This window comes from Diplotaxodon limnothrissa, linkage group LG7 (assembly GCF_057381915.1).
Source record: "Diplotaxodon limnothrissa isolate DT_005_m linkage group LG7, D_limnothrissa_male_GT1.1, whole genome shotgun sequence".
Classification (NCBI taxonomy): Eukaryota; Metazoa; Chordata; class Actinopteri; order Cichliformes; family Cichlidae; genus Diplotaxodon; species Diplotaxodon limnothrissa.
The window spans coordinates 61,460,941-61,483,055 of NC_140602.1; the positions used below are offsets into that span (position 1 = coordinate 61,460,941).

Here is a 22,115-nt window from a genome sequence, read left to right on the forward strand (position 1 = left end):
GGAGGAAAGGACAAAGATTAAACCGAGAGGGGAAACACTCGTCTGCTTTTTAAAGCGGGCTGTGCCTTTAGTTTCATCATGTCAAGCAGCTTATGGCAAACAGACAAAGTGCTCCACCTAGTGTCCTGTATATTTTGTAGAGCAAACATTCTTTTCGTTTTAGAGAAGCACCTTTTACATCTTATAGTTTGTGAAAATATCAGAAAGGTGAAAAGATAGAAGGGAAACAAACAAGCAAAAACATAAAACATTTCACAGCTGTACACATGCATGAACAATCAGGGCTGTTTCAGAACCTTCTTAATTATAAATCTGGATAAATACAAGAGAACAACACAGGAGTAAGATAGAGAGAGAGAGAGAGAGAGAGACACAGCGCCAGAGAGAAGAATGCTGAACAGACAGGAAGGTCGAAGAAATGTTCTGCTGAATCGCTATTTCAACTAAATCAAAAATCAATGTGTCCTTGTTTTGAATATCAATGATAACTGGTCCGGATGGCTTGCATACACAAAGAAGGAGTGGAGGTGGTGTGGAAAACTAGGCAGTGACATTTAAAGTTTATGTGCTTCCTCTCAGCAGTATTTCTAGTGTTAAAAAAAAACAAGGTAAAATGCCAACTTAAACATTCCATCTTTAAACAATCTGTCTTAATGACAATTATCATGCTGTCGCCAGAAAGAATTAACAGGCAACAACAGAGAGAATTTGAATCGGAAAAAGGGAAAATAACCATCAGTGTGAGGAAAAACAAATAAACATAAAGCAAACTTCACCAAGGCAGCAAACAAGATTCATAATGAACAATCACAAACAAATGTGACGCCCTCTCTTTCGGGCTCATCAGTGTTCCCTTCAAAATGGCAGCATGCTTCACTCCTCTAAGTTTTTAAAAAAATCTAATTAGTTTTGTCTGAGATATCAGGCGTGACACATGGGTGAGCAAACAGATGGCAACAGAACAACAAGGACAAGGGAAGCAGGATAAAAGAACATCAAGGAGGAAAAATGAACACACGATAATGGAGAGCTACATAAACAAACTCAAATCCGTACTCGGTCCTGCGATTACCAGATCTAATGAAATGCAAATTCCATCATTATCAGTGGGATTACAATAACAGAAATATAGAAATATGGAAAATGTAGCTCATAGTTCCACTTTTTAAGGGTACAAAACTATGTTTTTCTTTTTAATATTTTGTGGAACCTTCCTCCCTCTTCAAGGCCCTCACAGAAACCACCCTCTGCTTGCTTAATGGTGGGTTCAACAGCCATTTGCATGCTCTTCAGGAGAATAAAACAAATGAACATGCAAACTATAAGACTTCAAACTTAAATCCTTACAAAGACCAAAGGTAATGAATAGAAAACTAAGGATGCTCTTAACTAAGAATAAGGAATTGCAACTCGAAACACTGGGAAACAGACCCAGGACCATAGCACTGCGTCACATGTGAGATCTTCTGCCAATGATATAACACTGAAGCAGCTGTCCATAAAAAATTAGTGACAATTCCCAAAGTTTTGGCACTTCCTGTTAATTAGATTTACATCCCTATATTGATGTAAATCTGCTGAAATTGAACCTGAGATTTGCTACTTACGTAGTGTTATTTTATTTTAAATTGAATTTGCTCAAGCTCAGAGTCTCAGCTGTCCAAATCAAACTGTTATAAAGTAATCAGATGTTAAATTCAGCTGTCAGGTCAGCCCTGTATCTGTACCTGCTGACCAAAGCCCAAATAGGTGGGTTCAAGGCTGTAGATGATTATTGATGCTTCTCCTCTGAGAATGATCTCATATAAAGGCCCCTCCTCTACATGGCACTGTGCAACCACCTGAAAACCAGTACAACAGATTCAGTTATTCAGGGTTTGTTTTTTAATTCAGTCTCAACAGTGTTTAAAACCCAGTTTTCCTCGACTTTAGACAAACAACTTGCTTCCAGGTTATTAATCTTTGCAGTCAATATATATGAAATGCCCTTATTTTTCTGGGTCACTATAGGCAATACAGCTAATATTTTTACACTGACAAGTATCTTAGGTGATTTGATTAATAAATATACTCTGTAGATGAATAAGTAATGAAAATAGTTTTAGACGGAGCCCTTATTGAATTATACATTTACATCTATTCTCCAGTTACTAAAGGGAATATAAATAACTATAGATCATGAAGATTACGCTGAGTTATATAAGACTATTCTATTGTATCAGTACTTAAAAACCAAGGAATATCCACACTGATTTAGCAAGCCAGTATTATATACGGCACAGAGGGAATGACTTGCCCTTTAGCTGCTGGCTTTCTCTGTTCCCTGACAAACTAGAAATCTCAGGGACACCCTGATTTGTTTACGTGTGCATTTGCCTACCTCTTCCACACCCACAGGATAATGTGTGCTGCTATGTCCATCTGCACCAGGCCTGGAGATTACAGGAGATGGCAAGGCAGGTGTTACAGAGGAGCGCGTCTGACTTTCTGAATCGTTTTGCTTCTCATTCTTTTTTCCTTTCTTTCCATAAGAGCAAAGAGTAAAACAAGAAATCCCTAAAGTTAAATATATTTTTCTTGCAAATAGAGAAAAACTCCACGTTATAGCGTTATAAATGGCACATTTCTCAAGAGAGAAAAATAAGAAAAAATGAATGATAGACAAAACAAATCTTTTTCAAGAAGAATTCATATTTTTATTTGCAGCGCCATATTTTTATCCTACTGCTCAACTACTTTAGATTTTCATGATTAAGAGTAAAAAACAAATCCTTTTTAACTTATATGGACTCGGTGTGGAAGTGGAGATAAAAGCAGTGATGCTGCACTAAAGCCCAGTATGGCTACAAGGACCATATTTATGATATTCCCTCTCTTTGGCATCTTACAGATCAAAGAGTTAAAAAAAAACCCACTGTTGATCATTTGAAGCAGCACATTTACTCAGAATTAGGCTAACTAGCAAGGACTTGTACATATGCTTGTACAGAAGTAAATTATATAAGCACTGTCTATCAGGTGCATCATTAACACATAATGTAATACCCAAGTGAGGAAGAAAATCTTCAGCACCCACACCCCAAAGAACTCATTTTGTCTCTCTGTTCTACTCTCTCCTTCCCTATGGGATCAAATTGGGTGCATCCATCAAGTTAATTAAACAGAGTGTTCTATAATTAAGAGGAATTTTAATAGGCAAGCAGCAGGAAACAGGTCAGGATAGATTGCAGTGAAGTGCTGAATAAACATGGATGAGAATGAAAGAGATTTAGTGAGTGAAGCCATCTCAAAGCCATACTGGAGACGTTCTATATTAAATCACTGACCATGGCTACATTATAGCCAAAGGCTATCTATGTGTGTGTGGGAAAGCTTCACTACATGCATATACACGCAAGACACCCTTCAAGTCTGCATGCACAATTGCTAGAGTGCCAAAGAACGCAAAAGTACTTGTGAGCCAGCTTATAAACTCATTATAATGAGTGAATGATAGAGATGCAATCAGCAGGGGGCACTGTTGTATGATCACTGTCATGGACATTGTTTTGTGTGACAAGACTGCCTAGGAAATCACAAATTAATACATCCATCATTGTATGATGTAAGACAGAAGAAACACTGTAGATCTTACAAAACATTTTTGGTGGATAAGACTTCTTAAAATCATTTGGGAGCCTGGGGGCAAACAAACAAACAACAACAAAAAACCTGCTTTTTAAAAATGTGGGCATTCTAAGAAAGAGGTTAAAACTCACTGGTGCGGACAGGGGAACAGATGGTGAGACAGCAGATAATGACTCTGCAAGAGTTCAGTTCAAAACAGAAATAGGACACTCTGACATTCTCGTATCTGTCTTTTGCTCTTCAATCTATTCTTTCCTTTACGCACACAGTGGGCGTGACTGTGTTTTCTGGGTTCAGACTACTAAACCAACATCTCTTTTTCAGCAGCCTGTCAGGAGACTAAAAAGAATGATGGGAAATAAGTATCATAATGAGTTATACTTGTGGACTTGGCTTTAGAGATTTACCACTGATAGACATTACATCTTAAATTGTACAATGACAACTGACAGCTGAGATGATTCCACTGAAACACCCTCTTTAATTTGATCTTACAGATTTTAAGTTACCAGAATTGGTGCTCAGTCCTCAATACTGGGATTGAGATGAATGGGACTTCATCTCAAATCATGACTTGCAATATGTCCTTTCTCTCTCCACTTTATTGATCAATAAAATGCACATATAAAATAATAAACAGATATTTAAAATCTTCAATAACTGCAAAGTTCTTACTTAAGCGTTGCACATTTATACATTCAGCAATCACGGAGCAACGCTGTGAAACCACCTTGCAAATTTTAGGACCAGTATTGTCTCTCTTTCAGCTCAGCTTTGTTTTGCTGTTGTTGTTTGTTGATGTGACAATTTAGCTGCTAAATGCTCCACTACTGTAAGCAGCTATTGTCTAACAGTGTCTATCTGCGGTTTAGTACTGAGCAGGTGTGAGATTTGTTTGTTGAGAACAGCTGCGTCTGGCAGTTGAAAAGGACTGAAAGCAGTGAAAAAAGAACCGCAGCACTAATGTCGCGAGGGGACGACTAAAATGTGAGCTAAATTAACTACAAATATTAGTAAAGCATTTTCTCATCACCGTGAAGGTTCATCACAATAAATGACCATTTTTCATAATGTTTTTAAAAATTCACTATGGTTACATCATATAGGTACAAGCAGAATTTGGTGAAAACACATCTTTAACTCTACATAAGACTTTTTTTTTAAAGTTGCTTGCGTTGTTGTCAAGATTAAGGTCCATCATTTGAGCAAGATGACTAAAGCTGATACAATATCTTGTACCTTTTTCTCTTACAATACATTATTAATACGCAGGCAAAAACAAGCAACAGGTTCTCTAAAATATTTCAGCTTCTAATTTGACTTCCAGTGTTTCTTGTGAAGTACTAATTGTATCAGAAAGATGGTATTGTTTTCCAGGGCAACATATAGTATCAACATAGCATCACATACGATTTTTCCACCCTGCTCTTGTCAGGGACCCTGGGTCGGAGCGACCCTGAGCAGTTATGAATTATATTGTTATATGTATAGGTGATACTGTGCTGCTGTTCTGTGTCCACATTTTTGTATAGGCAGGTATTTGTGGGTGTGTGTTTGGCTGTAGGATGGATGTCAAGCACCTGCAGGCCTGGTGGGTGTGGCCCTTCTAGGGGACTGGCCACACCCGAAGCTCCTGCCACACACCTGCTGCTGATCAGGGCTCATCGGGGGAGCTACTTAGGAGAGTCTTGGAGCTCCCCAGGAGAAGTGTGGAGCGCCAGACAGCAGCCAGCACGAGGAGTGCTGAGACACGGACTTTTCACGGAAAGACACGACACGGGAGTCAGGGGAGAGCAAGGGGATTTATTGTTGTTTTTTCCATTCACTGTAAATAAACGCACTGTTTACACACAGAGCTCTGCACCTGGGTCCTCCTTCCCTACATCCCCATGGCTTGCCCTGCCAAACCATAACAACTCTTCACTGTAAAATATGTGTTGTAGAAGACTTCTGTGTTTTCCATGATGCCTTCTGGTAGAATCGTAGAGCATCCTATTTGGGATCATATACTTATATGCTTCTTTTCTCTCCAGTTTGTGTATACAGTCATGTGAAAAATAAAGTTTTCACAGGAATCTATTTAGTCTTGTGAAAAACTAATTACATCCCATAATTGAGAGGCTTGAAGAACCACCTTTAGCACCAATAACTTTAAGTAATTGTCTTCTGTATGACTTTACCAGTCTCTTAATTCATGGCAGAGGAAACTACTGGGAAGACTGCCAACTGTCCTAAATGTTTTAACTCGTGAATAATCTTTCTCTTTGTAGAAAAACAGACTTGTTTGAAATTGACTATATAATCGTTCCCAGATTGATGGGCAGCAGCAGCAATGGTTTCCTGTTTGACACTGTGTTAAAACACTCCAGACCAGCAAACTCAAAACATTCACTGTTATAGTTGTTTTCACATTTGCTAATGATCAATCAAATGCATTCAATTAGCAGCACCTGACTGCTACTTACCCTTTTAATCCCTATGTAAGAAGTAAGGAAGGGCTTAGTTTTTCATAGAACTGTACAGAGTCCTGTAAAAAAGAAAGTTTTTCTCAGGACTGAAATCACCAGCATAGTCACATTAAGTTCAGTCAAATATAACTGCACATGAAACAGTACAAACATACTGGACATAAGATATGTTATCACCTTGCACAATTACTAATAAGCTGCTATAGCGTCACTGTATGCAAAACTGCAAGGAATCTCAAGGGCATTAAAGCAGTTTTATCACTAAAATCAATAAGAAATCTCAAGGCATTAAACTACCTTAATACTTCATATTCTCCAGACTCTTTGCAATGGCAAAGCTTAATCTAATCTAAATTAGTAATGTTGATGGTGGGAAAAATACTCTCACATTTGTCTCTTTTGTGATGTATATTAAGATTCAGTCTTTATTTGATAATTAAGAAAACTATGAGCACTCAAAAAGAAAATAAAGGTCTACAAAGCAATGTGTTTTTCCAGTGACAACACAAAGGGTTAGGGTTAGGGGAAAATGCATTAAAGGCTGTTTCTGACCCTTGTTGTCCACAAACAGACAATTAAAACTTGATCAAGGATCTTTATCCTGCCAGTCCTGCTATAAATTTTGGTTTTAACAAAACATGCTCCGAAATAAATGTTACTGCATTAGTTGTGACTGATCAGATAGTCGTTTAGTTGTGCAGTGATCTAATCCATCAGGCAGCTATAGAAAGTAGCTGCAGTACAATGTAAAAGGTGAACTAAGCCTTCTACTTTACTTCTTGCTGGAAAAGAGTTCCCATAGACAGAAAACCTACAGTGTCTGTCTATAGTGTGCTGCCTCCATCTGTGGAGTGGATCAGTGGAATAGATGGATAGAAAACAGTTAGCTCTATTGAAATTCCACTCTCCAAGGGCTGTGGTTTAATTACTGATAGGGATGTAATTAGCTGAACATGGCAAGATAGAGCAAGTTTTGTGTGGGAGAAAGAGACTTTAAAGAGAGTCTGTGCGAGCACAGTGAGGTCCCCATTTAATTAGCGAGACAGCCTGTGAGACGGATTGGTAAGAGAGGCTGCAATCTAAGAAGGAAAGGGTGAGGAAAGAGAGAAGAGAAGGGTGATACGGATTAGGTGGGAAAGAAAAGCACTGACACAAGAGCATGAAGAGGGGAAAGAGGAAAAGGAAAATTAAAAAATAAGCAATGTAAAGCCTTAAGATGAGGACAAGGACAGAAACAAAACGAAGACGATGATTGAAGGTGATAAATCTTTTAGCCCTATTGCATTAGCTGGTTCAAGGCCATGGATAGGCTGGCTACTTTAGTATTCACAGTTCATTTAAGGGGAGGTAAGCCAAAACCAAGGCTTGAATAAAGTACACAATCAGCAAATGTGTCTTGCCCAGATAATTTATAATGGATTTGGCTTGCAATTCAGGGGGTTAAATGTTAAATGCAGCTACTGGACTGACTCACCCCAATGGGGAGTTTAAAAATATGTTTGAAATCCATTTGGTTCTTGCTCCTGAATCTTGTCTATTCAGTAATCCAATTCTATTTTTGTTCTATAATCCAGTAGCTTTTACAGAGCACAGATGCTTTAGCATCCTGTGGTCCTGCAGCAAAATAACAGAAAAGCCACCCTCATTCTGTGCCAACTCATAAAGAAAAACCTAGGATGTAAATTGATAATTCCTAATTTGTGATGAAAGGCTATAATACTTTTTTCTTAACTTTTTTTGGTTATTTTCTTTTTTTTTTTATCCACTCATCCATTCATCCACTTTCTTCCACTTTCCAATTTTAGGATCGTGGGGGGGTTGGAGTCTATCCCAGCTACCACAGGACAAGAGGCAGTGTACACATTGGACAGGCTGCCAATCTGTTTGAGGGCTTAACAGAAAGAGACTGTCAGTCATTCGCATTCACATTCACACCTAGGGCTGATTTCAAATCACCATTAACCTAATCTGCCAACAGCATGTGTTGACTGTGGGAGGAACCCACATAGACACGGGGGAGAACATGCAAACTCAGCCAAAAGGCCCCACCCGGATGGTGGATTTGACCCAGAACCAGAAGTTTCTTCCTGTTACAACTGAGTTTTTTCTCCCCACTGTTACCAAGTGTTTGCTTATGCTGATTATTGGCATTTTATCTGTATTCTTGTTGTGTCTTTACCTTCCAATAAAAAGCACCTTGAGGTAAGTGTTGTGTTTTGACACTACATTAACACAACTGATTTGAATTGAATTAAACTGACCTTTTGACCTTAAGGTCAAAAGGTCAGTTTAATTCAGTTTAATTTAATTTAATTTAATTTAATTCAGTTTAATTTTGGAAACCCCTAAGAACCCTAAGAAGCAGTATGGCTAACGTGAGCAGAGGGACTAACTTGTCAGAGCTGATGGGGGGAAAAAGGTTTATCAAACATAAGCAACTTATACAGTTCAGCAGTGTGAACCAGCACCTTCCTGCATGTAGAAAGAAAATGTGCTAGTGATCCGGCCATGCAGATGCCGAGAGAGAGTAGAAGGAGGCAGCAGGCAATCATCAAACATGATGAGGCAAGGATAAATTTGCGTATACTAAATGAGGTCATTCAAAGTTGCCTTTTAAAGCAGCGGTCCCCAACCCCCGGGCCTCGGACCGGTACCGGTCCGTGAGTCGTTTGGTACCGGGCCGTGAGAGTTGAGGCTCAGGTGTGAAATGTATGGTTTTCAGGGTTTTTATCGGTTTTCAGCGTTATTTTGTTATCGTTTTTATCGTTAACTCGGTTTTCCTGGGTCTTTTCACGTGTGTTATGAATAAATCTTTTTTTCGGTACCGGTACTAGTTTTATTTTGTTGTATTTATCCGCGACACCTTAAAGGCTGGTCAATGAAAATATGGTCGGGCATAAACTGGTCCGTGGCACAAAAAAGGTTGGGGACTGCTGTTTTAAAGGCATTGTGAGATTATGCTTTATAGAAAATAATTTTAAGTATGCAACTTTGATGAACTGAGATGCATTTTTAGGGGTTTAATCAATGTTCTTCTAAAAGCATGTCATGCAACTGAGCAGTCATCTTGGTAAAAGCTCTGTGCAGTTACTCGGACAGTCATTTTAACTGCCATTGTTAATATTGTAGATCTCTCTTTTATAAAATCTCTGTTTTATTTAATTCTGGGAGTAGGTCGTTACACTATAACATAACAGATACTGCCAATTTACATTTTACAATAGATACTTCTGGAATATAATTATGTGGGACTTTTATTTGCTTAGTCATTATTGTAATGTATTTTCTACTAAAAGTGTCACTGTTGAATATATAGCTGTAAAATTATACAACAATCAACTGAATAACTTACAGTGTCTGGTTGATAAATGCAACATTTTAATAGTGTGTGGTGTAAATATACCTGATGTTACTATGTCTCTGGTCATCCAGAAAAGCCCAGCAATAGGACACAGGAATCAGGAAGCAGTTGGTCATGGTGATTGGTTTGTGAGTTTGTGTGTAGTTTAATACACAATAAAAATCTACTGTGCTGGAGGAGAAGTCGAGGCCGGGGTAATGGGCTTCTGCGTGCAGCTTCACCACCTCATGCTGCGTGTGTCCCTGGTAATTTACTTCAAGAAACTGGCAAACACATGAAAGAAGAGAAGAAGAGTTTTTTTTAACTATGTTAGTAAGTGAACAGAGAATACAGTTTAGTTATTCACAATAGTTCCTCATCTTTTGGTCTTTTTAAACCTTTAATCTCAATAAGGCTACTCAAAGAAAAAGGTTATCCTATAGCTCAGTGAAAGCATGGGTTTTAGATAATTATAATGGGTGAAAAGAAAAAATTATTGCTGATTTAATTTCAATGTAAACCCAACTGGGGTCAAAACACCCAGGTGAAGAATGAAAATAAATGCACCATGTAAGAAAAAGATTGCATCAAAGTTACCACATCCACAGTTCTTGACTCTCAATCCTTATAGAAAGCTGAATTAAAGCATACCCACACCTCAGCCTGATGTCCGTCTCCTAAAACCACAGACTGGAAAGATATATACAGTACTTATAGGACTAATGTGAATTTTGATATATTCATCAAAATAATGCACACTTCTTTTTCAGAGTATGGTCTTGCAGTTGGAAGAAATAAAAATAACTGAATTGTTTTTGTTGCTTACTTTAAACAGATGACTCCTACACCGCAGGTTCATAGGCCTTTCACAAACCTTTACACACTTTTTTTGAAACATTTATTGTGATTCTGCCATGGGAACCAAACTTGTCAACAATATTCATCTAATCTACAGCTTCACTCAGACATGCCAGGTGTTTGAAAGCCTCAAGCTTTTTAATGAGCTCACAAAATTTGAGCTATAATAATGAAAATAAGGACATTCTGTATGCAATATCTGACCTTAAATTCACTGATCATTACAGAATTCAACAAAACTATATTTCATATTTTTCAATTTAGAGTTTATCAAAACTTAATTTGGGGTTAGTGCCAAAAAACATCAGTGATTTTGCACTGTCAAATCTCTATTTGTTTAATTTGGAGGCAACTGTCTTTAAGGGCACATACTGCGTTCCAAGAATATCAAAACACAGTAGACTCACTTCTGCACAGCAAACTTCACAAACAGATATTACGAAGCGTTAAAAGAGTATTTAGATATGAGCAATAACACAAAATAAGATTAATCTGAGTTAAAGGTATGATACAGATAAGTACAGCTAAATGATTAAACAGCATGTTTCAGCAAAAATAGAATCATTAGAACTGTACTTGATGAAATTAGCAGAGGTGTGGACTCGAGTCACATGACTTGGACTCGAGTCAGACTCGAGTCATTAATTTTATGACTTTAGACTTGACTTGAAAAAATGTTCTAAGACTTGTGACTTGACTTGGACTTTTACACCAATGACTTGGGACTTGAATTGGACTTGAACCGGTTTACTTGAAAAGACTTGATATTTTACCCCAAATATAAAATTTAACACGCATATTATATAGAGATTGAAAATGTGACGTCATTCACGGGTAGAACCGCAAAGGATTCTGGGAACTCGTGGCAAGCGGTACTAGCGCACGCAGGCTTTCAATTAAAATCAGTTATACAGCGATAAAAAGAAACACAAAAATGTCAAGAAGCTGTTGTATTATTAACTGCAATAGCCGGTCGCATGACAGCCACGGGAAGCCGACGGGTAAAGAGATCGGTTGTTATCGGATTACGTCGTGGAAGAGAAATTGTTCAAGCCATGTTTCCGAAGTAACAAAGATGCGACGGATGGCCTGGATTGCAGCCATTCAAAGATCAAATATAACGTCCCAGAACACTCCAGCTCACAGGTTAGTCTGCTCCAAGCATTTACACGAAGGTCAGTGTTTTTTAGTAGTTAATACGTCATTTTCATAACATAATTGGTGATATAGGTTACAAGCAAGTCTGGCGCTGAACAGAAATTGTCGCGCTATGCTCCTTTGTTTATTGTGCATAAATAGTAAATTGTCCTGACACAATATTGCGTTTCGCTTCTGTTATTATGGTACATTGACAAAAACATATGCTTTTATTCACAGGATAAAACAGGTTTTTTGTATCACTAATTGCCCAGTACGATTACAGCATACAATATTATTGTCACTGCTACATTTCTGTGATGCTACCAGAAATTATTTCCACTACTAATTAATTACCGTTGAGCTCAAAGGTCCTATTAATAAACGGTTAAGGAATGTATATTTATGACGACGATTTGTGAGACTGGTAAACTTATGATACGTACGATGGTCTTTCGTTCGACACGGTGCGTTTCAAGGTCCTGCACCCATCCGTCGGTAAACTGTACCTGGGCTTGTTGCAGTGACCGGAAGTTACTAAACTTCATGAGTGTATGCGCTCACTCCAAGAACCGTATGATTATAAATATGCATATAAATATGCTAAGATGAGATAGCTGACTTCATCTAACTAGCAAATGTTGTCCAGGCTACGTTGGTGATACAGTTTTTTTTAATGTGTATGATATTTTTGTCATGCGATTTTAAAGCTGGTCCTACAACCGCATCCAAGAATAACATGCAGCTTATCTCAGAACTGTCGGTGAAAATTATTCTTGGAGCTAGGTTTAATTGAGCTGCATTTTAAAGAGGTGCAATTTCACAATTTGTGTATATTTTCTAAGTTCACTATTTTGTCATGTGTTGAGAAAAACACAGATTTTAAAATTACATGGTCTAATATTTACATTTAGCATATAACTGCAACATGCTTTTTTTCGTTGTTTTTTTTTTTTTAAAGACTCGAAAGGACTTGAAATTCAAAGTTTCAGACTTGTGACTTGACTCGGACTTTTACACCAGTGACTTGAGACTCGACTCTGACTTGCCTGACATTACTTGAGACTTGACTTGAGACTTGAGGATAAAGACTTGAGACTTACTTGAGACTTGCAAAACAATGACTTGGTCCCACCTCTGGAAATTAGAAATAAAAACAACCAAAAAACAACAATTTGTACTCTATACTGCGGTCTCCTGGGGTCTCACACAGAGAGAAAGGTTCTATAAGTGAGAGTTTTATGGAGACAGGCAGAGAGGATATATTCTTTAGAATCAGCTTCTCGTGTAGGGGTCTTTCTCCTTTGACCTGTAACACACAGAAACCTTTTAAATTAAGTGAACAACAACAAAGAGACGTGTCTGAAGCACAGGTATTAAACTGCTGCAGTTTGAATTATTAATAGTTAAAGGTTGGTTAAAAATAATCAAAATGTTAACAGAAATATACATAAAGGAGGCAAATGAGATTAACATTCATGAGAGCTGCAGTTTATGGGACCTTTGATGATTGTCCACATAACCTTTAGACAACATTTAAAACAGTTATGGGATGCAATCATAAAAGCATTGCAGAGTATTACAAAAAATATGCTTTTAAAAAAGTACTAAAAATGCAATGTTTGGTATTCTTGCTCATGACTAACCTTCTTCATGTAGAAGCTGCTTTGAGGAAAATGCTGACCAGTGGAGCTACGAAGTGACAAATAACATCCACACCATGATCTTCTCCTGGTAGCACCTGCACCAACAAAAGCATAGCACGCTTGATGCTCACATACAACCTGGGAAGCCAAAAGTCTGTACATGTAGTATACTGCATATTGAGCTGCAGCATCTGTTCTAATGCACAGATTGGCTATGATTATTCACTTTCAGGACATACACACAAACAGTTTCACCTTAGGACAGTCTGAAGACACTGTGAGCTGGAAAAAAGCTCACAGTATCACAGAATGAGGCTGACCATCTTTCTGCTAGAAGGAGTTACTCCACGTCTTGGAGCATATAGGTTTAGGAGTTGAGAAAGGAGGTAGGAAACTCTGGCTAGGCAAGTTTCCACCTTTGTGGGTTTTTGAAGTGGGTTGTGAGTTATCAATCTTCCTGTTCATCCGGTGTACTCGCATGCCAAGGTTGAAGAGCTTGAAGTGATATTGATATGACTCATGGCTTACAAAGCAAAGAGAGCTCAAGGCAGATTCTTGGTGTCATATTATTCACTTCTGCAAAAGGACTTCACACTAAGTCAAAATTGAATTTGTGAAAATGAAATAGTGATTTCTACCTGAAGTGTGTGCCTAAGTCGAGGCCGGGACGAAAAGGTCGGTCAATGGCAACTGTAGTTCCAGTGCCAGTGGCAGAGAGCAGGACAGTGTGCGCCTGACTGTCCTGTATAAAGATCTCCAACTTGCCCTCGAACTGAATCATGTCCTTCAGGTGTGCCACAACCTTGAGCTCCAGCTGGCCCCGTGGCAGTACAGCTGCCTCACTGGACTCAACACGCTAAAAGGACTCTCTGGTGGCCTAAGGAAACATAGGAGTTATAATCTGAGTCAACTTACAGTGTGAACCTGATGAGCTAAGGTGTTACCACAGAAAGCCTCACCTAGAAAAGAGGGGCAGTGCGGTCCTTCCAGTAGCTCTTTCCATCACTGAAATGTGGTGCTTGAAAATATCTCCCCTGTGCGAGCGTTTTCTATAACTGTGTGGCACAATGCTACTGAGATCCTTGAGAGATAGATGTGTGTATATCATATAGCTGAATAATCACATCACTTCTACACTTCTATGCGGCATGAGATCCTTGAGTTGGAAATAGAGCAGCAGCTCTTTGCCTGACATATAGTAAGTAAGACAAAACATATCCCTACTCTGAGGAAGGCTAATGTGTGGATGCACGTTAAATAAGACAAGTGTAACTTATGCTAAAATCTGCTATAAAATACACAGAGATGTAAACAGGAGAATAGCTTTTAAAATAGAGCTGCTGCAACATAGCTATATATATTTATTTTATTTCGCAGCTTTGCGGATTGTTCGATTGCACTTTTCCAAATAAAGACCAGTGTAATGAGAAAACAGACATAAATCTAATAAATCTCTGCAGTCTTTAAACACAGCAGATAGCTTTTCATTGTGCTCAGCGTAGTGTACATATATCTGACAAAGCAGTGGTCGAAATCGCAATCAATGTTCTATACAGAAGCTCTGCTGATCTATGGTTGGAGCATAAACTTTTAATTGGGGTTTTGAAAATGAGCGTCCTATTAATGCGGTGAAGCTTGCGTGCTTTCACTGCCTTATAGCACAACAAAGTAAATCGGTGCTTAAAAATATTTTCACTCAAACTTAAATATAAAGCTTTCACTACATTTTGACATTGAAAGCCACCTTCTCAGTTTGAAGGAGAGATGATACGTATGAGGAAAAATGTCAAACAGCCAAAACTTGACCAGTGAGTGACTTTGAAAGTCGCAGATCACTTTCTCAGCATTTGTACAATCGAGGAAAGAGGCTGCTGAAAGCTGGCTTGGACCGGGTCGATACCAGGGTGATCGTGGTGAAGGGGTGGGTGGAGTCAAAAGAGGAGAAAGAGCACAGGGTTGACTCCCCTGGGTAAGGAGCAAGACGACTGGAATCTCAATAATCACATCAAACCTGCTGCATCACACAGCTCGATTAGCATTGATTGCTTTTAAATGCAGCACAAGACGGAAGGGTTTAGAATTCTGATTTGTGCTGTATGGTCTGCTGCTATCAACAGCGCATAAAAGCTTAATAAATCCTGTATTGATGGTGCAGAGACTACTGCCAGCCAAGTTTGATGTCAAACAGTAATACAGAGCGACAAAATCGACTGTCAAAAAAAAGCAGCAAACTCAAAATGAATATTCTGAGTTTTAATAACGTTTCTCTTTCAGTTTTCCAGTTCTTATGTATCACTGACAGGAGAATTTAAAAAACATGAATAAAAGTCTGCTTATGTAAGGGATTCTCCAGGAAAGCAAATGTGTTCATGTGCAGCCTGCAGTGCTCACACAATTCTTCACTGCCTGTCTGAATGGTTCGACACCATATAAGATAACAGAAGGCCAGGATGGATGAGGAATGAAGTTGTTCCCACGGATGGTCACTTAAATGACAAGACAGACTGGGTACCTTATGCAATATCCCCGTGATCTTCTGTCATCAGGTCTATTTGTGTGGTTCTTTGCCAGCCTATTGAGCGAGACGTAATGTAATTCTAGGAAAATCTGCATCGATTGACGCCTGAGAGTGCAGAGGAGAAACTCCTTTCCTCAACATTGCCTTAGAGGAGAGGACAGGGTCATAAAACTGCAGTTACACAGGGGTTTGCCTGTGTGTGTTTAAAATTGTGCATGTGGATGGTTGTGTCTATGTCAGCTTTGGAAGTATTGAGGTACAGTTCCAGTCACAAGTTGGCTCCCCGTGGATATCAGGCAACGCTGATATGACAGTACGTAGGGAGGGAAGAGCTTTCAGAGAAAAGTGAAACACTAAATATGATAAACTGTGGCTCTCTGGTTGCCAGAAAGTTTAGTGTTTCATTTACCATGAGTAAGCACTATAAATGCATACAAGTGGAACATAACCATTTTAATTTAAAAGGCTTTTAAGACCTAGAAAATCAAACGTAGTTAATGTGGAAAATGTCTTAATATGTAGGTAACAGCTGATAACACTGAAGTACCATTTGAAGAGTGAGAGATAGAAGTGGAAGTCTGTTATACAGCATGGGTTAATCTACTATTTGTGCATAAATGTTACAATATCCAAAAGCGAGGCTCTGTGAGTTGATCGTTAAAATTGTTCTACACTGACAAAATATGTCACCATTTGACTGGATTGTAATGTATATATAATGTTTATAATATATTCTCCTGTGGTAGGACTAAAATTGAAGTGGCAGCTAATTATTTCAAAAGCTAACAAAGCAATTAAATCATCAGCTCATTAATTACATATCCAATTGGACTGAAAATGAATTAGTCACAGGAGCTAAGGAAGACAGAAAGCCAGTACGTGAACTGATAGATGACTGGAGAGATATGTAGTAAATCCACTCTTAAACCTGGATAACGCTGCTTTTTTCCCCCAGATGTTTACTGTATGCTTCCAAATGCTTTAGCATCCCACTATGAGATGTAAGCTCATATAAAGTTGTTGTTGTTTTGTTTTAAAGTGTATAAGAATTTCTAAATCAATTTTTAGTATATGCCTGCCCACCTATGCCACAAATTCTAGTGTCTGTATCATGGTAGTAGTAAAGTGAGCTGGAATAGGTGACTGGGTATACAGGTGCAGGGTTTTGGCAATGCTCTTCAGAACTGGGATTTTACCAAAGCTCAGCTGTGGGCTTTGGATGTGAACTACTGGTCCCTGTCCAATACATGACAAGGCCACCTCCTGGAACAGAACAGAAATATTCAAGGATCAAAGAATAAATATTATGTCTTTATTCAGATATCAAACATACACTGAACAAAAATATAAACGCAACACTTTTGTTTTTGCTCCCATTCCCCATGGGATGGACGTAGAGACCTAAAATTCATTCCAGATACACAATATAACCATCCCTCCCAAACAGTGGTCACAAATCAGTCCAAATGTGTGGTAGTGGGCACATCTGCTATATTGAGATAATCCATCCCACCTCACAGGTGTGCCACATCAGGATGCTGATCTGACATCATGAGTAGTGCACAGGTGTACCTCAGACTGCCCACAACAAAAGGCCACCCTGGAATGTGCAGTTTTGTCTCACAGCAAAATGCCACAGATGCCACAAGCAATGAGGGAGCGTGCAATTGGCATGCTGACAGCAGGAATGTCAACCAGATCTGTCGCCCGTGCATTGAATGTTCATTTCTCAACCATAAGCCGTCTCCACAGGCGTTTCAGAGAATATGGCAGCACATACAACCGGCCTCACAACCGCAGACCTCGTGTAACCACACCAGCCCAGGACCTCCACATCCAGCAGGTTCACCTCCAAGATCGTCTGAGACCAGCCACCCAGACAGCTGCTGGAACAATTGGCTTGCACAACCAAACAATTTCTGCACAAACTGTCAGAAACCGTCTCAGGGACGCTCAACTGCATGCCCGTCGTCCTCACCGGGGTCTTGACCTGACTCCAGCTCGTCGCCTTAACAGACTTGTGTGGGCAAATGCTCACATCCGATGGCATCTGGCACGTTGGAGAGGTGTGCGCTTCACGGATGAATCATGGTTCACATTGTTCAGGGCAGATGGCAGCTGAGAATGTCCCAGTTCTTGCATGGCCAGCATACTCACCGGACATGTCACCCATTGAGCATGTTCGGGATGTGCTTGACCGGCGTATACTGTCGTATACGCCGGACAGTACCAGTTCCCACGAATATCCAACAACCTCACACAGCCATTGAAGTGGAGTGGACCAACATTCCACAGGCCACAATTGACAATCTGATAGACTCCATGCAACGATGTGTTGCACTGCATGAGGCAAATGGTGGTCACACCAGATACTGACCGGTTCTGGGTCCCCAGACCCCCAATAGCGCAAAAAACTGCACATTCCAGGGTGGCCTTTTGTTGTGGGCAGTCTGAGGTACACCTGTGCACTACTCATGATGTCAGATCAGCATCCTGATGTGGCACACCTGTGAGGTGGGATGGATTATCTCAATATAGCAGATGTGCCCACTACCACACATTTGGACTGATTTGTGACCACTGTTTGGGAGGGATGGTTATATTGTGTATCTGGAATGAATTTTAGGTCTCTACGTCCATCCCATGGGGAATGGGAGCAAAAACAAAAGTGTTGCGTTTATATTTTTGTTCAGTGTATTTAACTTAGAGTCCAACACAAACACTTCCACTGACCAGGTATGGCTGGAGGCTGCTGAACCCAGCAATTCATAGAGTGCTGCGGCGCTTTCCAACAGTCTTAGCAGGGAGACACACAGAAAGCTTCTCTGAGCTGCCGGGATGAATCACTCGTCTAGGTGCAGAACTGCTTAAAAGCAGTGATGGATTCTCCTCATTTTCCTGAATACAGAGACAGTAAAAAATATATACATTTTAATGCAGCCATAGTGCATCAGATGTAATTGTGGAACTTGCCTCCATACATGGGATGAAACATTTGTGACATTTGTGAAATCCACAGTCCCACTTAGTGTTCATCACTGCTGTATAAACGGATAAAGCACAGTAATGGATAATATGAGGTCAGCTTTTGTTGTCTTTTAAACCTTCATTTGTCTCAAAAAATAATTTCTTACTTAGCGACAGTGCGGCAACAGCTTATTTAGGTATTCATTTATGTATACCAACAACCTGCTCGAGATCAAACTGAACATCAGAAAGAGGAAGAAAGAACATGGTATGGTTGTTGGTGCCAGGCGATCTGATCCGAGTATTTTAAAAACTGCTGCTCTGCTGGGATTTGCCCACACGATCATCTCTAGGGTTCAGAGAATGGACCGAAAAAGAGAAAATGTCCAGCAAGTAGCAGTCCTCAATGTGAATATGCTTTGTCGATGCCAGTCTCATGTTCAATGGGGTGAGTACCCAAATACAAGACAGTTGGCGGATGTATCTGTATCAAATGCTCAGGCTTTTAAGGATATTTTCTTAGTCCACTTTAGGCCCCTTACTACCAAGTGAGCATCATATTCAACACCACAGATGCTACTTGAATGTTATTGCTATCCATCTCTTTATCCATGTTTGTTAGATTTGTATTGTTGATTGTCATTTATGCTTAGAAATATTTACTTATATATGCTTAGAGTTTTGTAATTAGTTGTAGATTGGTAGAGGTTTTGATCCTTGATAGTCTGCAAACTTTGTGTGTATTAGACAGCACTTTGGGAGCATGAGAGGTCATACCGTGTCTTATTGTTTTATGGTAGGATTAACGTAGTTGCGTCTGTTCTAGTCTAAGTGCTCTTTGTTTAGATGAACTGCAGGACTTCCTCACCGTGTTATCTAGGATGAACCATCTAGGGTGAGGGGGAGGCTACCCTCTTCCTGACCAAGGATGTTTGACCCTTTGATCAGCAGTCCACACACACACACACACACACACACACACACACACACACACACACAGACAAGGTACTCTTTGTGTGTATGTAGACGTCATATGTTAATGAACTTATGCATATTCATGTAACCTCAATAAAAGAACAGTGGTACGGGAGAACGGACGAGAGCAACTGGGGTCAAGCGAAGGAACGGTGCCTGTCCGGTTCTCTCCCGTGCACGAGAAACATGAAGAAGCTTGCCTACTTGTGTCTTGCTTTGCAGTGTAATTATATTGTCTTCAACGTTCCAGCGGATGGGTTCAAGCTACAAACCTATCAATGTTCTCATGGCTGCCTCTAACATAATAAGGGCCAGTTCTGAATTCAGAAGGGGGTTGCAATCTGCTAATAAAGTGGTCAGTGAGTGTATTTCAAAAATAATTGATGAACACTAAGGCTAAACAATCCAAAAAAAGATATCTTCAAAGTAGCACTTTCACACATCACCAAAGCTCAGTAAGGAAAGCGAGGACAAGAAGATGTGTCCCCATTACCACACAGTAATTACATTAAGACAGAATCTCTTCAGTCTGGACAAGAGAGACAATTAGAGCAACCAATAAGTCATTAACTGTGTTTTTGGCAAGCTGTAAGACGATCCTTTAAACAAATGAGATATAATGTTTTTGTTACTGAGCTTATGACGATTTTCTTCACCTTTAGAAAAAGCCAGTTAGTATTTTTTCACATTTTCGGTCTTTATGCTAAGTTAACTGTCTCCTCGCTCCTACTTCATATCGACTGAAAAGGAACATGTATGCTCTAATTCACTTCAGTTCTTAACACAGACATGTAAACTCTATAAATCAATTTTTTTTTTTTTTGTTGCTGCATGGATCTGTCCAACCTGATCAAGCATGCCATAGCAGGCAGGCAAATTGCTAGAGTTGGTCAACCGCACTTTCTGTTTATAGGGGAAATTGAGGAGTCCAGCACTGGAGTATCCACCACAATCTCAGGCACAACACACCTATCAACACAGACAAAAGAAGAGAGTCAGACAAGTAGAAGAGAAACAGCGAAATGGGTGGAGAAGAAAAGATATGAAGAGTATTTATGGACCAAAAAGTAATTGCACAGCATCATGCCAAAACTCTATTAATTAGAATGAATTCATAAAAGTATAATGACGGTGATTGCCGTGAGGAAGTCAGATTGCCACTGCCCTATTCTGAATGATGATGCAGGTGACATTCCATTGTATTATAATGCAAATTAGCTTCTGAATATTTAACACATCCTCCACTGATTTGCCGACACCTGCATGCAAGTTCAATGGACCACATTCACAACTTGTCAAAGCATCAGAACATGCAGACAGCTGAAAGCACAGCAGATTACTAGCAGAAAAAAGGTACTTTATTCGAGAAAAAAGGATGATAGAAGAGTTTGCTAGCAGGCATTTTGGGTACCACAGTGTATATAGTTGTATACTTAAGTACATATATGTAGCAGGTGTCATGTGGCAGATTAAGGCTGTATTACAGTCTATCATGTAGTTTACAGTTTACAGAGATCTTTTGTTCCCTTGTTTGAGTTCTGTGTGTATACGTCAGGTGAGGGGCAGCCAATCAAAAGAAAGTGGGCTTTTACAACTAACAGGTTTAATAGCAGAGAATCTAAAGTGCTTTGTTTGGCACAGATGGTCCAATATAACTTAAATATATTTTTAAAACTGTGAATGATTCAAAGCTCTAGTGGAGTTCCAGAATAAAATAAATAAATAAATAAAATAAAACAAAGATTGAGCTGGTAATGAGTGTCACAAGTCCCTTTTTAATCTATAATGACAAATAAATTGAGATGAGTAAAAAGTACAGTATATCAAGACAATCATAGATAATTTCATTGAATTTGTGTGTCATATTCTCCACCCAAGACACCATTACACCACTGCTTTCTGTCAAACATAAACATAAACTCTAATTTTCTAAGAAGAGGTTGTATTCTATTTTCCTTTGGTAGAGGGATGATGAATCATTGTTATTCATTCTTTTTTTATTGAGTATCTTTTCAAATGAAACAGCCTCAGGGCACAAAAGCAGAAATACAGGAAGGTACAGGATGTTTACTTGGATTTATTTTACCACAAACTAACTTCAGCAACTGAACGTTTGAGTAAGTTTTCACACTCAACAGACTGTGTATGTTCACATGTAAATGTGTCTAACCTAGCCTTCATAGACAAAGACAGCATTTCCTCCCCGACGCCGTCAACATCCACTACTAGCACCGGCCTGTGTGTTCCAACAGTGTTGGAGTACAACGTCACCTGTACACACCTGATGATGATGATCATGAAGCCATTTATTTGTCATTTGCAGTTCCCTGCAGCAAAATTGGACCTCTTCCGACCATACATACAATACACAAACATCACATCGGGTAGGCAGGTCAGAACAGGTAGCGTAAAGAAAAACAATGAAATGTACAACAAAATAGGGAGATGGAGGAGAGAAAAACAGAACTCTTCTCATACTGAGCTCCTACTAGGAGCTCAGTATCAGAACAGAAAACAAAAAAAAACTCCTCAGCACAAAAAGCACATGAATCTTCACAACATAACACCATGAAAACACA

The 22,115-nt window shown here is 39.3% G+C and overlaps 1 protein-coding gene across 1 annotated transcript in view; it reads right to left on the reverse strand.

Annotated features, from left to right (window-relative positions):
- Nucleotides 1-22,115, reverse strand: part of hydin (HYDIN axonemal central pair apparatus protein) — a 60,667-nt gene that overhangs the window by 36,357 nt on the left and 2,195 nt on the right. Inside the window, 10 exon segments of the mRNA XM_085357132.1 lie at nt 1,728-1,841; nt 13,150-13,171; nt 13,383-13,439; nt 13,441-13,599; nt 13,715-13,932; nt 16,687-16,857; nt 18,328-18,492; nt 20,383-20,462; nt 20,465-20,505; nt 21,707-21,807. Coding sequence (XP_085213258.1) covers nt 1,728-1,841; nt 13,150-13,171; nt 13,383-13,439; nt 13,441-13,599; nt 13,715-13,932; nt 16,687-16,857; nt 18,328-18,492; nt 20,383-20,462; nt 20,465-20,505; nt 21,707-21,807 — 1,128 coding nt within the window.